This window comes from Neopelma chrysocephalum, unplaced genomic scaffold (genome assembly GCF_003984885.1).
Source record: "Neopelma chrysocephalum unplaced genomic scaffold, ASM398488v2 Primary Assembly neopelma1_24, whole genome shotgun sequence".
Taxonomy (NCBI): domain Eukaryota; kingdom Metazoa; phylum Chordata; class Aves; order Passeriformes; family Pipridae; genus Neopelma; species Neopelma chrysocephalum.
The window spans coordinates 881,802-894,878 of NW_020897693.1; the positions used below are offsets into that span (position 1 = coordinate 881,802).

At 40.3% G+C, this 13,077-nt stretch overlaps 1 protein-coding gene across 2 annotated transcripts in view; it reads left to right on the forward strand.

Annotated features, from left to right (window-relative positions):
* Positions 1–10,218: 10,218 nt before the first annotated feature.
* SPON1 (spondin 1) overlaps positions 10,219–13,077 on the forward strand; it is a 188,831-nt gene continuing 185,972 nt past the window's right edge. Inside the window, exon 1 of one of the 2 annotated variants that reach the window (XM_027699362.1) lies at positions 10,219–10,792. In XM_027699362.1, the coding sequence (XP_027555163.1) occupies positions 10,570–10,792 (223 nt within the window). In that variant the 5' untranslated portion in view covers positions 10,219–10,569. The remainder of the gene's footprint in view (positions 10,793–13,077) is intronic. The other variant, XM_027699354.1, reaches the window with a different exon arrangement.

Genomic DNA, 13,077 nt, shown 5'->3' on the forward strand with positions numbered 1-13,077 from the left:
AATATACTCCTAGTCAAATTGACAGGAACTGCAGGGAACTGTAGACTTAAAGTTTCTCTCAAAATATTAGGGAATGTTTTTTGTCCTCTGATGTTTGTCTGAGTGATGTAATAGAATTTTTGAGCTGTTTGGGACTGAAAGCATTTATTGCCTTTTCACCTGAAATTAAATTGGACTGAACTTAATGATCAAGTAATTCTCACTAGTTATATGTCCTCCTCCCAGCACAGCTCATCAAGTTTATGACTTTGCATTATTCACAGTCTGCGGCATTAATTATTTTTTGTCAAAGACATGAAGACTGATTTCCTCAAGTATTCCTGAAGTTCCTGAGTGCATAGCCAATTTAAAAGCTTAATCAGTCATGTTGTGATTTTTCTTGCGGGGATGTGAACTTTTCCAAGGGTGCACTGCTGTCTCTAGAGACCTCTGTGTTCCTGTGCTTTTTCCAGCAGTCATCAAGGCTTCACCTCCTGTGCTTTTTCTGTTTTGGATTTATGAAAGTCATCACAAAATTCCTTTGTATACTATTAGTTTTTTTGAGATAACTAGGCCTGTATAGCATGTTCTGCCATTCCTACTTGCAGAACGTAGAACCATCCTCTCTGGAATTCTTCCTCCAAGTCTTTCTACTTAATCTCACATGTGTTCTTTATCACATGCATCTTCATCAGAGCCTTTTTTTGTTCCTTTCTTATGTTTTTGACCTTTATTTACATGATTTCAAACTTTTCCAGCGCTCTGAAAATGTCTTGAAAGGCAGCACTGATCCCAGTTGCATTTGGGAACATTGAGAACACAACATGTGTGAGTGCCTGCTAGCTCAGATCCTAAAGGCAACGGGGGGGCAAATACCTCACTTCCAGACTTTAGCTGTGCTCAAGTCCGGGTGCAGAGCCCATGGTCTTTGTGAGGATCTGTTTAGCCTTGGCAAGACTGGTCCAATATCTGGGCCTGTTGTGGGAGTCAATGGAGTGCCCATACAGGAAGCTTTAGAAAGCCCAGCCAGGCAAGGTACCAAGGAAGGCAGTTGGGATGGTGGAAATCTAAGCTTCTCGGAAGTCCTGTTGTGGACAAATAAGACTTTCATTGATTCCGGACTGTTGTAGACATGTGCCTCTATTACTGATTTCATGATGATTACGAGAAATTACCAGTTTATTAGATTCATGATTAAGAATTGGAGGAAAAAAAAATAAAGGTATAATTTGGCTTAAATTTTGTAGTGGTGTTTTATAGTGCCACAATGGTATTTCTATTCCTAAGACTGTCTACACAAAAGAAAGATTAGTTTTGAACATAATTTCCACAGTAGCATAACAGGGTCAATTAACTATGTGTGTATATATGTATAGATATAATTTTCTTAAAGTAAAACAGGAAACATTAGAGGCACTGACAAGTTAATATTTGCATTTCTATTATGTACTAGTACCTCTAGCTGATAGTGACAGCCCCATTAAAAACACAAAAATTCCCTGTACAATATTGTCTTCCTGTCACTAAAATATTGGGGTACATATCTTTCATGGATGCTTACATGATACATATAGATATTCTGACTGAAAGAAATATATTCATGTTAGGAGGGTGAAAGACAATTTAACTTCCTCTGCTACGCTGTGCAAGCAATATAATTTGAAAAAATAGTGAGCTTCGCAATGTTTGTCCCCAGAGAATCAAATCCAAAACCAAGAGTGCTATCTGCAATGTCATTTTTTTGTATTATGATTGATATCTATGCATCTATTCATAAATCAAATTTCTTTTCTACATTGTTGTGTTAGCACGAGTGACTAATATGTTACTCCATCAGTTGACTAAGAATTAATGGTTGTAAATACTTACCATATTTATCTAAGTTCTGCAAACTTCATGTATTCACTTTTTCTGTACCTTGATATGGCTAGGATTGTGATATATATTTCAGAAGAGATGATTTAATCAGCTAAAAACCACTAGTATTGCTTGCTTTTATGGTTGTCTTGAGAATTTTGGTTCTTTTCCCTGCATGACTGTGGAAATGCTACACATAATCTAAAGGCCTCTGTTAACTTGCAGTCAATATTACAAGTAACTTTTAGTAATATTGAATAATGTAGGTTTAAAAAAGCACTATATTTTACAGCAGAAACTTTTTGTTGTGTACATAGAAAAGAAAAGGTATTGGTATAAAACATAATTTTGGACACTCATGATTTGCACTTGATTTTCATATTTGGCAGTGCAAATGATGACTTAAGGGGATTAATCAAATATGGTATTACATGATGCTCTGTTTTGGGCAGGAGAAGGCAGGACACTTGTTAGTTCAAGAAATCCGTGCTCCTTTGCTACTCCTGTGATTTAAGTTTAAAAGGGGAAAAAAAAAGATATGTTTCATAAATGTATTGGATTCTAGGCTTCTTTAAGGGTGGGGTTAGAGTAGCACACATATCTTGGTGTCCAGAATTTCTCTTCATAATTCCTCTGATTCATCTAGAAACATTCCAAATGAATGTCTGTCAGTTTACAGAACTGAAGTCTGGAACCTGTCAGACTTCATTATCTGCTCAGGCAAAAATGTGACCTGGGAAAGTGATACTAAAAAAAAAAGGTGATTTGCTGGCATTTTGCCAGTCATCACTGTGCTTGCAGTTACTAATGGATTGTGTCATTGTGCTTGTGGTTACCAATGGATTGTGTCATCCTCTCCCAGAACACCAGGTGAACCTTTTCTGGGAGATCTCTAAAGCACAAGAATCCCAGCTGCCATTTCCAAACACTTCCCCCTGCCAAAAAAGCATGTCCCTCCCTCTCCCTGTTCTGATCATTAAGGTAAACTCGCAAAACACTTTCCAAATTTGAGTTTCTAAGCTAAACTGCAGCACAATATGGGACACCAAATCCCAGGAGCTTGGTGGAGACGTTGGTTCATGGCACGCTCTCTTCCTCTCCCACCCTCACTTCCGTTTATTCTGCAGGCTATTAAACAACTCTTTCACCTACTTATCACCCTCCTCCTCTCTTTCTGACACCTTCCTCCTTCCTCCCCTTTAACATTCTCTTTAATTCATAGGTACCAATTACCTTTCTCCTCAGAGATGGTGTAATGAATGTGCAGTTCAGCAAACTCTGAGAAATTGTTGAGAAGGTTCATTTAGCTTTGTGAAATAGCTCTTTTTCAGACCTGTAGAAGGGCTGGTGTGTTTGAAAGCTTGTAGGTTTTTTTTCAGCTATACCAGCTGGTTGGGGAAAAGATATTTCCTCCTCCCACAAACCCTGTTTTGCACTACCAGCTTGCAATTTCAGCCTTGTATGCTGATAACAAAATAAGATGATATGTCCACAGAACTCACGAGGCACATTGTTAGCATTAGTACCTTTGCCTGTTTGATCTTCCATCTGTTTACCAAGCAAGAAATATTAACTTTTAATGTGAGGTTTTTTCCCCATATGTATGAATATACATATTGGAAAGTTCTTCATATATGTACTTTTTATCCATTAGCTGTCAGATAGTTCAGATTCCTTTTTAAATTACAGACGTAAAACTTCCTTTGATATGAAAAAGATGTGGGTTTGTAAATATCTAGAAGATTTCCCCAAGGTGTTTTAATATTTGAACTGGAAATCTGAGATTTAAGAAACTTTCTTGGACAATTATTGTGTTGGTTGCTTTTTTTTTTCTGATATCCCCAACTACGGAATCTCTCTGCAGGGATTCAGTGGGTAATGACTATCTATTCTTCATCTGAGCTGCCAGTGACCCACATGAATACCTAGCAGTATGTCACATAACTGTGGATTGAAGGAAAACTTTCCAAAAAACCTTTTGTTGCTCAAAAACTGCTTTGAAACCATGTTCTAATACTTGTAGAGCTTTAACCACTGCATGCAGTAATAATATGTAGGTATTGGCTATTCTTAGGTTATGTTTTTACCTGTAGATCTCTGTGCTTTACAAAGATGTCCTGCTACCCTGTCTGACAGGGAACTGAGCTACAGAGAGATGTGGTGAGCTCAGTGGCAGAATGAATTTTGAAATCAAGTCTCTTCTTAGTCCTGCACTCTCAGCTCAGCCACGCTCTCTCATCAATATTGTGTTGTGTCAGATGAACACTTCCCCCTTAGAATTCATTGTGCTTCCAAATATTTAATTTGCATTGGGATGAAGGTATAAGTAGCTAATTTAGATTCCCAGGGACAATGGGTCTTGTAAGGGAAGTGTCAACAGCCCATAAACCATGGAAGTGCTGCAGTTGGCAGCCTGAAGTTCAAATAAACCTGCCATCTATGAAGAAAGAAAATGCCATGGTCTCACATGTTACAGTAAATATTTTCTTTAAAAGGAATGGCTGTTGAATCCAGCAGGAGAACACGGGCAAAATAAATTCATAACATGTAGCAGGAGGTTGTTGTAAAGAGTTTGCTTTGGGTTACAATTCTGTTCTGCAAATATCAGTGTGCTTGAAGTATAGTCCCAGTTTGCAAATGTGTCAGCGAGTTCACTGATGGCATCACCTTGTAGTTGTGATTTATTCTAGTTTTCTTCTGTCTTGATTTCATGGTCAGTGCCAGAAATCCCAAAGAATTTTTCATCCTTTGCTTGTCTGTTTGGCTTCGAATTTCTGTTGTCCTCTTTTTAGTTTCTGGGGTGGTTTGTTTGTTTGTTTGTTTGTTGGATTTTATTTTTTTTTGTCTCTGAAGATGATGTGATTCTTGCTTTTGTGTTGGTGGGATGTGTTACTGCATATTTTCTTTCCATATTTGTAATCTAATTAAGTCCTATTCTTATCAGAGTTGACTGAAGCTTTAATTACTCACTATATCACCATAAAAATGCTTTTTGAAAAGGAGGATGGATTGATTCAATAAGTAATAAGCATACATAAACTTGGTGAATTTTTTTTTTTAAGAATTAGTTGTCTAGACATAAACCATTCATTTTCTTAGACAGTGTAAGTTGCTTTTTCTGTTCTTCCTGGAAAAATATCCAGCCCAAGAATCAGTAAATAATGGTGTTCCTCTGTATGCAGAATTCCATTTTTAGTTATATTTCCCCTTAATTTTTATCCTGGCCAATCTTGCAAATCTCCTTACAACTTTGAGGATTCATCCACTGAAAAAAACCACAGAAACTTTATCACATATTCCATGTCTTAGAGAAATAAAAATACAGGGTGAGCAGGTGAAAGCAATAGCCAATCTACAGGTGTTGAGCAATTCAGGGACTTAAAGAAAACACTGAATAGCTGACTCTAAATAGCAAAGATGCCAAAAAGCTGAATTCAGTTTGGTTATTGTTCATTAGGATTTTAGCCAGATATGGTCAAGTTAGAGGCACTGAGGTCAAGGCTGATGCAGGAGAACCAGCAAGCATGTAAAATCAGTGAGAGGTGACTGAATAAATAACCAAGGTGTTGAATTTTGGGTTAATATTAAGGTTTTAAAACCTTTAAAACTGGTTCTGTTTATTCTACTCTTGGGAGTTTTCAGGGGTTCCCAAGATATCTCTCAAGTAGTTGTGTGGGACAAAGGGAGAGATTTTTTAAGAACATATTTACTTTCCTATGTTGGAAGGAATCCTGAGTTTAAATATTCCAAGAACCCTGGGTCTTTCCTTAGCAAACCTCCTCCCCAAAATACACTGTGTGTGGAAGATGAGTTTCTGTCAACATTTGATCTCGGAAAATCCATTCAAGAGGAGCCTTAGTTTAAATCCCATTCTGCCTGTGTTATCTGGGGTGCTGGTGAGACTTTCCTAGATCTTTTGCAGCCTCTGTGCTGGTTTTCCAGCTTCATTCAGTTTTTGCCCCAGTGAAGCCAAAGAGGAACATTAACAGAGCTGGTCTCTCTCCCTCTGTTTCTCTCAGCATTGCAGTGTTTCTCTAGTAATATGTATGATGCTATTCTCATCATGCCAGGAACCAAATATTTCTATAAAATGTAGGGGAAATGAAAACTCTTTTTATTGTCAGTGTAAAAATATGCTGAAGATATGCATGACTGAACAGGCAAATGTAACGAGCTACTGGGAACTTTAATATTGGAGATACATTGTATTGACTGACAGTAGTATAAATGGCAAACAGACCTCTGCAAACATTTACTGTCATTACTCGTCACTGCTTAGATTCTGAGGAGAAAAGAAGTCGAGAACAGTGCTACAGAGCAGTAAGAAATCATTTTAAGTGTCTCCCAAGCTCTTTCCTTTGTCTAATAGGACAGCAGATATCTCCAGATCCCTTTCTAAACACTCTTCAAAGACAGCATGAACCAATCTGTATTAGAAAAGCCTCATTCTTGCTATAGATAGAGGGGAATTTTAATAGCAACAGGACTATTACTCCATCTAAATCAATAGAGTGAGTTTCTATCTCGTTAAAGAAGAAGTGACTGTGCCTGCTGGGGCAGTAGGAAGGGAGAGAGATGCATATTAGATTAATAGCTAAATCTATAGTAACACGTAAGGATCTAAAAGTGAGATAGGCATATTTTAAAGTTCAATCCCCAAATTCCCTGCTTACCCTCCCAGTCACCAAAAGTTTTATTGCAGATTGTGTTGCAGTGTTGTTTTGCCAGTCATCCAATGCACTCTTCCTTAGCCCCAACAGCAGCATCCTCTGTCTTGGCACTTGTGAACAACTGAATATTTAGCTCATGAGGAAAACATCTTTTGGGGACTTGCTTCAACAGGTATCTCCTAATTTGGTAGAGGTATTCAGAATGCACTTACTAGAAACTTCAAGTGTGAGGTGATCACCTGAACCCCTGAATATCTTTTGATCCCAGTACAGTTAATGTCTGAGGAGAAGGAAAAGGCACCTTTTTAGTCTCTGGAAAATGCATTTTAATTGATACATCATCCTCAATTTCCTTTCTCTCATTTGAGCTTCAGGTTAACTTTAGAAGTCTAAAATTTCCACGAGAGACTGAGGGTGTTTCCAGAAGACTTAGATTTTTCATGATTAGCAGCTTCCTGAGAAGTGAGAGATGGGAATCTGAAGATCCAAACCAAGCAAGGAACTGAAGCCCATGTATCTGACATTCTACAGGGATGTTTCAGTCTTGTGAAAGAGAGTAGGTATCATTTTTGCAAGTCATCTTGCAAAAGAGATAGATTCCCCTGTTGTTATTGTTACTATATTTATTTATATAAGATGTTAAAGTTGAGCTTAAGTTTCCAGCTCCTGGGTTTAGGGAGGTGACAAGTTACCTGAGGTACTGGTATACTTTAAGGGCTAAGGTCCCTAAAATCAAGTGTTGTCAACTCAAGTATTGCATTGCACACTGTTGCTTTGTAGACAATTCCCAAGATTTCAAATAACTATTTGAAATCACAGAAGCAGAAGGAAAACAATTTAAATTCCACCTATCAGATCTTCAGCCCAGTGCAGGAATATTCTGCAGTAGCTAGTGCGGTCCTCTGAAGTGCCACTTAAAAGTGGCTCCTTATTGGAGAAGCTAAAAGTGAGAAAGACTGCTGATCTTGTGAAATGATTTCTTTTTTGTTAGAAAAGCTCACTTTGGGGGGAAAAGGGGGATGAGGGGGAGGGTGGAGAGTTTCCTCCAACCATTACAGCTCTGTCAGATGCAATATTATCCCAGTAATGATTGTTATGCCTAATAGTCATGGACAGCAACTTTATTCATCCTAGAAAGTACACAAAGGAAAGAAGCGCTGCAGTCTCCAAGATACGAGGCTTCCTCTGTTAAATTTGCCATGGATGGTTGGATTCATCAGTTTGCATGCATCTTTGACTGATACATCATGCTGGATGCTTTAGGCAAACACACTCTAATTAGTAGAACAAATAGAAAACCCCCGAGGATGCCCATGCTTAATGACATTGCCCACATTCTAAACCATCTCTAGGACAAATTACTCATTTCACGGCTGTAGGCAATGCAAGTTAATTTATCTGTATCAGTCGCTAAGTTGAAGCATTCACTTTTAACAAGACACTCCATTACACCTTTCAAGGAACCTTTACTGCACTTCAGCTTTTGAACAAAAAAGAAACTGTCAGTAACAGGCCAGACCAATTCGTGAATTAAAAAGTAATATATATTTAGAATCTATTTAAAGTTTAGAGTCAATAGATGCTGATGAATTAGTTACACATAAACACCCAAAAATCTGAAAAGGACTCGAAATGATCTCCTTTGATGAGTGTTGAGTTAGAACACAAAACTCTGGCTCGAAACAAAGGTGGATTGTGCAGAAGCCTGTGTGGTTCCTCTTGTGAATGCTTTAGTCAGGTAATTGTTTTTCAATCAATCTCAGCAAGAGAAATGAGAAGTCAAGTGTGGAGAATGGATCAAATTCCCAGGCATCTTGTACCAGTATGGTTACAGTTGTCTTATGCATTTCAGAGTTTGCTCCTCTTCACTGATAAATTTGGCCGAAGAACCTGGATTAAGCAAAGCTTGTTCTCATAAAATGAATGACATGATCATGGTCAAATGAGACCCAAGAGTCTATGACATTACTGAATTGTAGTCACCTCATTACCCAATGAACACGGGTCTTTGGAATCATGCAACAAAATATTCTGCATAGCTATGCCAACTCAAAGCTTCAGTAGCAAAAGCAGACTGAATACTGTTGCCTTAAAGACGATGAGTTGATTTGCCCTTGTACTGGCAGGGGAACGGTGAAGGGAGCAGACCGAGTTGGAGGCAGGTGACCTGGTATATTACACTGTAAAGTCAGGATTGCTCATTCTCCCTCATTCATCAGGATGAGAGGAACAGAAAAAGCAACTTGTGCTGGAAAGGCTGCTTATCCTCCCATAGTCAAACTCTTTTCTCAGCAGTGGAAGTCTCTACAGTCAGCCTGGCTCTCCAAGTGCTCTGACAGAAGCAATATAGATGGTACCCCAGCCACTGTTGCAGGTGCCCAAGCAAGCACCTGCTTAAGAATTGGATGTTACCACTCAGTGGTTTTGAGAGCTTGGCTGCCACCTCTTCACAGGCATGTGTAGAGACATTGTCAGCTGCTCCCTGTTTGCAATAAAAGGTAAAATCTTATCCAAATGCTAGCACTATCTTTGCTGAATGTTTATTTTGAGGCTGTGTTCTTTACAAACAAGTAGCATAGAGATCAAAATATAAATAATCTTATAGTAGCAAAGCTCTTGGCAAGTAACCTTTCAGGAAGTAAGTTTCACATTCTCACAGACACCTTGAAGAAACACCTTTATTTGTCACACAACATGAGAGTGTTGCTAATCAACTTCCAAAGGTAAGTTTGGAACCCAAAAATTTGCAAATCTGATGCTAGCAAATACCTTAGTAAGTTCTAGCAGGATTTCAAGCTGCTTGCTGTTTCTCATACTTTCTTGGAAGTTGTGCTTAAATGTGGTTGTATTCATGAATCTGCTATAGTCCACTCCTGGACAAAGTGATTAGAAAGGGGTTTGTGCCCTCTTGCACATCTGGCATCCTGAAAGTATTCAGGTCCTGCTTGAAGACCTTTCTGACTCTTTCCTCCACTTACAAAGCAGTAGAGGGAAGGAGAGAGAGAAGATCAGCATTTTGGGATTAAAACCCTGCAGTTAGGGACCGCAGGGGTCTAGGTTCACTTTTTCTTTTTACCACTGCTGTAATCTTCTTTTGTGGATTTAGATAAGTCTTTCAGTGTCATTGCGCCTCAGTGTGCCCTGTGTAAAAGCAAAATAATGAGCCCTGCTCTCTCCTTGCTTTCTCCTGTTTGCATCTGCTTGGGTTTTTCCGGGTGTTGGAGCAGACCTCCCGCGTTCACTGAGATGAACTGGGTTCACAGCTGTTGTGAGTGCACTCACATAGGCTGCATCTCGGGTGTGCACAGCTGCAGGCTGATGTAGAAATGAATCTCGTGTTTCTGGCACATCCACCTCCCCATCTTTCCTCCGTGGTACCCGAGAAGCTGCAACCGATGCTCCTCGCTTGCCAGGCGTGCAGCGAGCAAGCGGCTGCCTTGGTCCATCTGCGCTCATTTAGTTGGTAATGTTTATCATGTCTGCTGGTTTGGAGAAAGATGGGGGTGTGGAGGGGTGTCGAGAAATTCTTTGAGCCTTGTTATCCCTACAGTAACTATAGACCTTGGCAGGAATGCGGGTGATTAATTTCGAGTCTGTGGGCTCAGCCCGAGCGGCAGCAGCTCCACACTGGGTGTCTGGGAGACAGCAGCGTCCCCTGCTCCGCTCTTCCACCAAACCCTGTGAATTCCCTCGGCTAAGTAAACACCGCCGAGCTGCTAATCACACGCTCTGAAACAAAACAGCACTTCACTTCGGGATCTGGGCAAGATCAGACTTCCCTCCCCTCCTTTCCCCTCCCCTCCCTCTCTGCCCCCTCCCTGCTTTTCCCCTCCCCTCTCCCCGGCAGCCGCCGAGCCGGTCCCTCCGATCCGACCTGGCAGGCTCACGCTGGGGGCCGCTGCCGGCTGGGGCTGCCCGAGACCGCGCTGCCCTCCCTGCCTTGTCCTGCCCTGCCCTTCCTTGTTCCTGCCCTGTCCTGACTATCCTGCCGCCTCCCGGCCCGGCGCCCTCCCTGCCCCGCTCCCGGGCACCGCCGCCCCGGCGATAAAAAGTTGCTCCGAGGATGGGAGCGCATCTGCAGCCGCTGGCCCTGCGGCTCCTGGCGCTGACTTTCCCCTTGGTGGCGAAGGGTTTTTCCGACGAAACCTTGGAGAAAGCCGCGAAATCCGAGGGATATTGCAGTCGGATCCTGCGAGCCCAAGGCACCAGGAGGGAAGGGTACAATGAATTCAGCCTCAGGGTGGAGGGGGATCCAGAATTTTACAAGCCTGGAAACAGTTACCGGGGTAAGTTGGACATCCTCTACATCCCATGCTAACGACAATGGACGGGATGAGTGGCTCTGAATCTGTAACGTGTCTCTGCCTGTCATCTCTGGATCCCTCTTGGCGTGTGTGTGTGACTGTGTGGGTTAAGACAGGGTAATATACTCCTACGCATTACTTTATTGGGGATGCTTTCATGACAAGTGAGAGGGAGTTGGATTTCAGTGTATCACTTTACTCCCAAACATTCCTCATTAAGAGGAATTTCCTTCTCTTTATGAACCCTCTCTGCCGGCTCAGCGCTAGCACAAGATCACAAGTTGCCGTGATACAAACGGCACTCTTCCCCCGTTTACCTACTTCTGTGGGATTTCTTCCTCTCCCTTCAAACGTAACACAGTGCACAGGAGAAGCTTTAGCATTGGGAAGGAAGAAGAAGAAGCTCGGAGCTAATTGTTCTTGCCCTGAAATATGAATGTTAATATAATGAGTTAGCATATGGGCAAACAGTGATGCAGCATGCTGCCAACTTCCCACATTTTCCACTTGCGTTTATCCCACCCCCTTTTTCTTCTGGGTAAATGAACAGATGGTTCAAACAGGAAAGAGCCAGAGACAGTGCTAATGACCACTGTAAATAAGAGATGGAGGCATTCCTTCTTCCTTGAGCATGTCACATACAATCCTTGAAATGAAGTCCAAAGCACATTTCAGTGTATTTTTCTAATCAATAGGCAAAGGCAGGTTTTGGTCACTTTTCCTGCCTCATTATATAATACCTTTGGAAATAAACCTTCTTGGAATGTACTGTTAACCTTGTATTTTAAAAGCATTTAAAAAAGAATTGGGACATTTTAAAGTTCCATAACTAATGTAGTTTGTAGGCATGACTTCGGAAAAAAAATTTTGGGAGATTATTCCAAGTGTTTCTTCTGACCTTTCTTAGGTTCTGGATAAACAGCAATGTTTTCTGATTGCACAAACATGGAAATCTTAGTATAGATAGGGAGAAAAAAGTGTGCAAGTAACATAATCATTGTGTTTTCTCAGAGTTGAAAAATAGATCTGCAGCAGTGATTTACCTGTTTCGAACACCAGTCTGTAACTGTGCATGATTTTACTTGATGTATTTTCCTCAAAAAATGTTTTATTTTAATGTGGTGTGAGGAAATGCACATTTCCCGCAAGTTGGTTAGCTGTTCCAGACATTAGGATTAGCACCTTGAGTCTGAAAGATTTCATGTTGCATGTCAGTTTGATACATCTACTAAGCAGGATAAAGATGTGTCAAGTTCTTTGATAGTGACAAATGTGAACGTTCTTTATAAGTTTTGGAATTCACTTCTGTAAAAGCATTACTGGGTATTTTAAGTAATCTACAAAGAAGTTTCTATTGCATGGAGATGTAGGAAGAAAGAAATTCCCAGATGAATTAGCAGAACTAATTTTTGGGAGATATTAGGTCTTGACATTAGGAACTCAATTAATAAAATCACATTAGAATATTATAGCTTCTTGGAAGTGAGAAAATTACAGCTAATAGAAAAAAGTTAAAATGTAGAACGAAATATGTGCCTACATTTCTGATACTTTAGACTGAAGTATTCAGGTGGTACATTAGCCTGGGAAGATTGTGCTTTAAGGACACTTCCTGAATGGTTGGAAGAACATAAGTAAATGTTACTGAAACATATACATTATCTATGGCAGTAGTTAAAACTAACTAGCATGCAGAAAGTTTTAAGAGCTCGTTTTCAAAGGAATTTCTGCAGTACAACTGGAATTTTATTACTGTTTTATACAAAGGGTAGAAAATCCAGCTAATTGATTCAAACAATTAGATATTATGACAGGTCTGCATTTTTTTTTTTTTCATCTGCAAATTACTATATATGCAACATGGCAAAAGACTTGCACAACCTCCTTTGCCTTGGAGCCAAATATGCCTTGTTTCCATGGCCCCTGCTTGATTTAATGCAATCTTGATCCTTGGAACATTCCCTAGTGGGCTCTTGGAATAAACTAGTATTTTCAAGGTGGATAACATAGGAATTAACTGTACATGCAAATGTTGTACTCCCCAAAGTGTGACAGTAGAGGGTCATCCACTTATCTTCATGATGGTCTCACTCATGTGTTGATGTGACACTTGTGTAAGACCCTCTGGCTGCAGTGGCTGGAGAAAATATCTCAGCACTCTTGCAGTGTGGGAATCAGACCAGAGTTCACAGCTGCCATTTGTCTTTGGGGACGTTTTTATGGCTCTCCTGCAGTTATTCACCTTTAGATCAATCAGAACCTGTTTG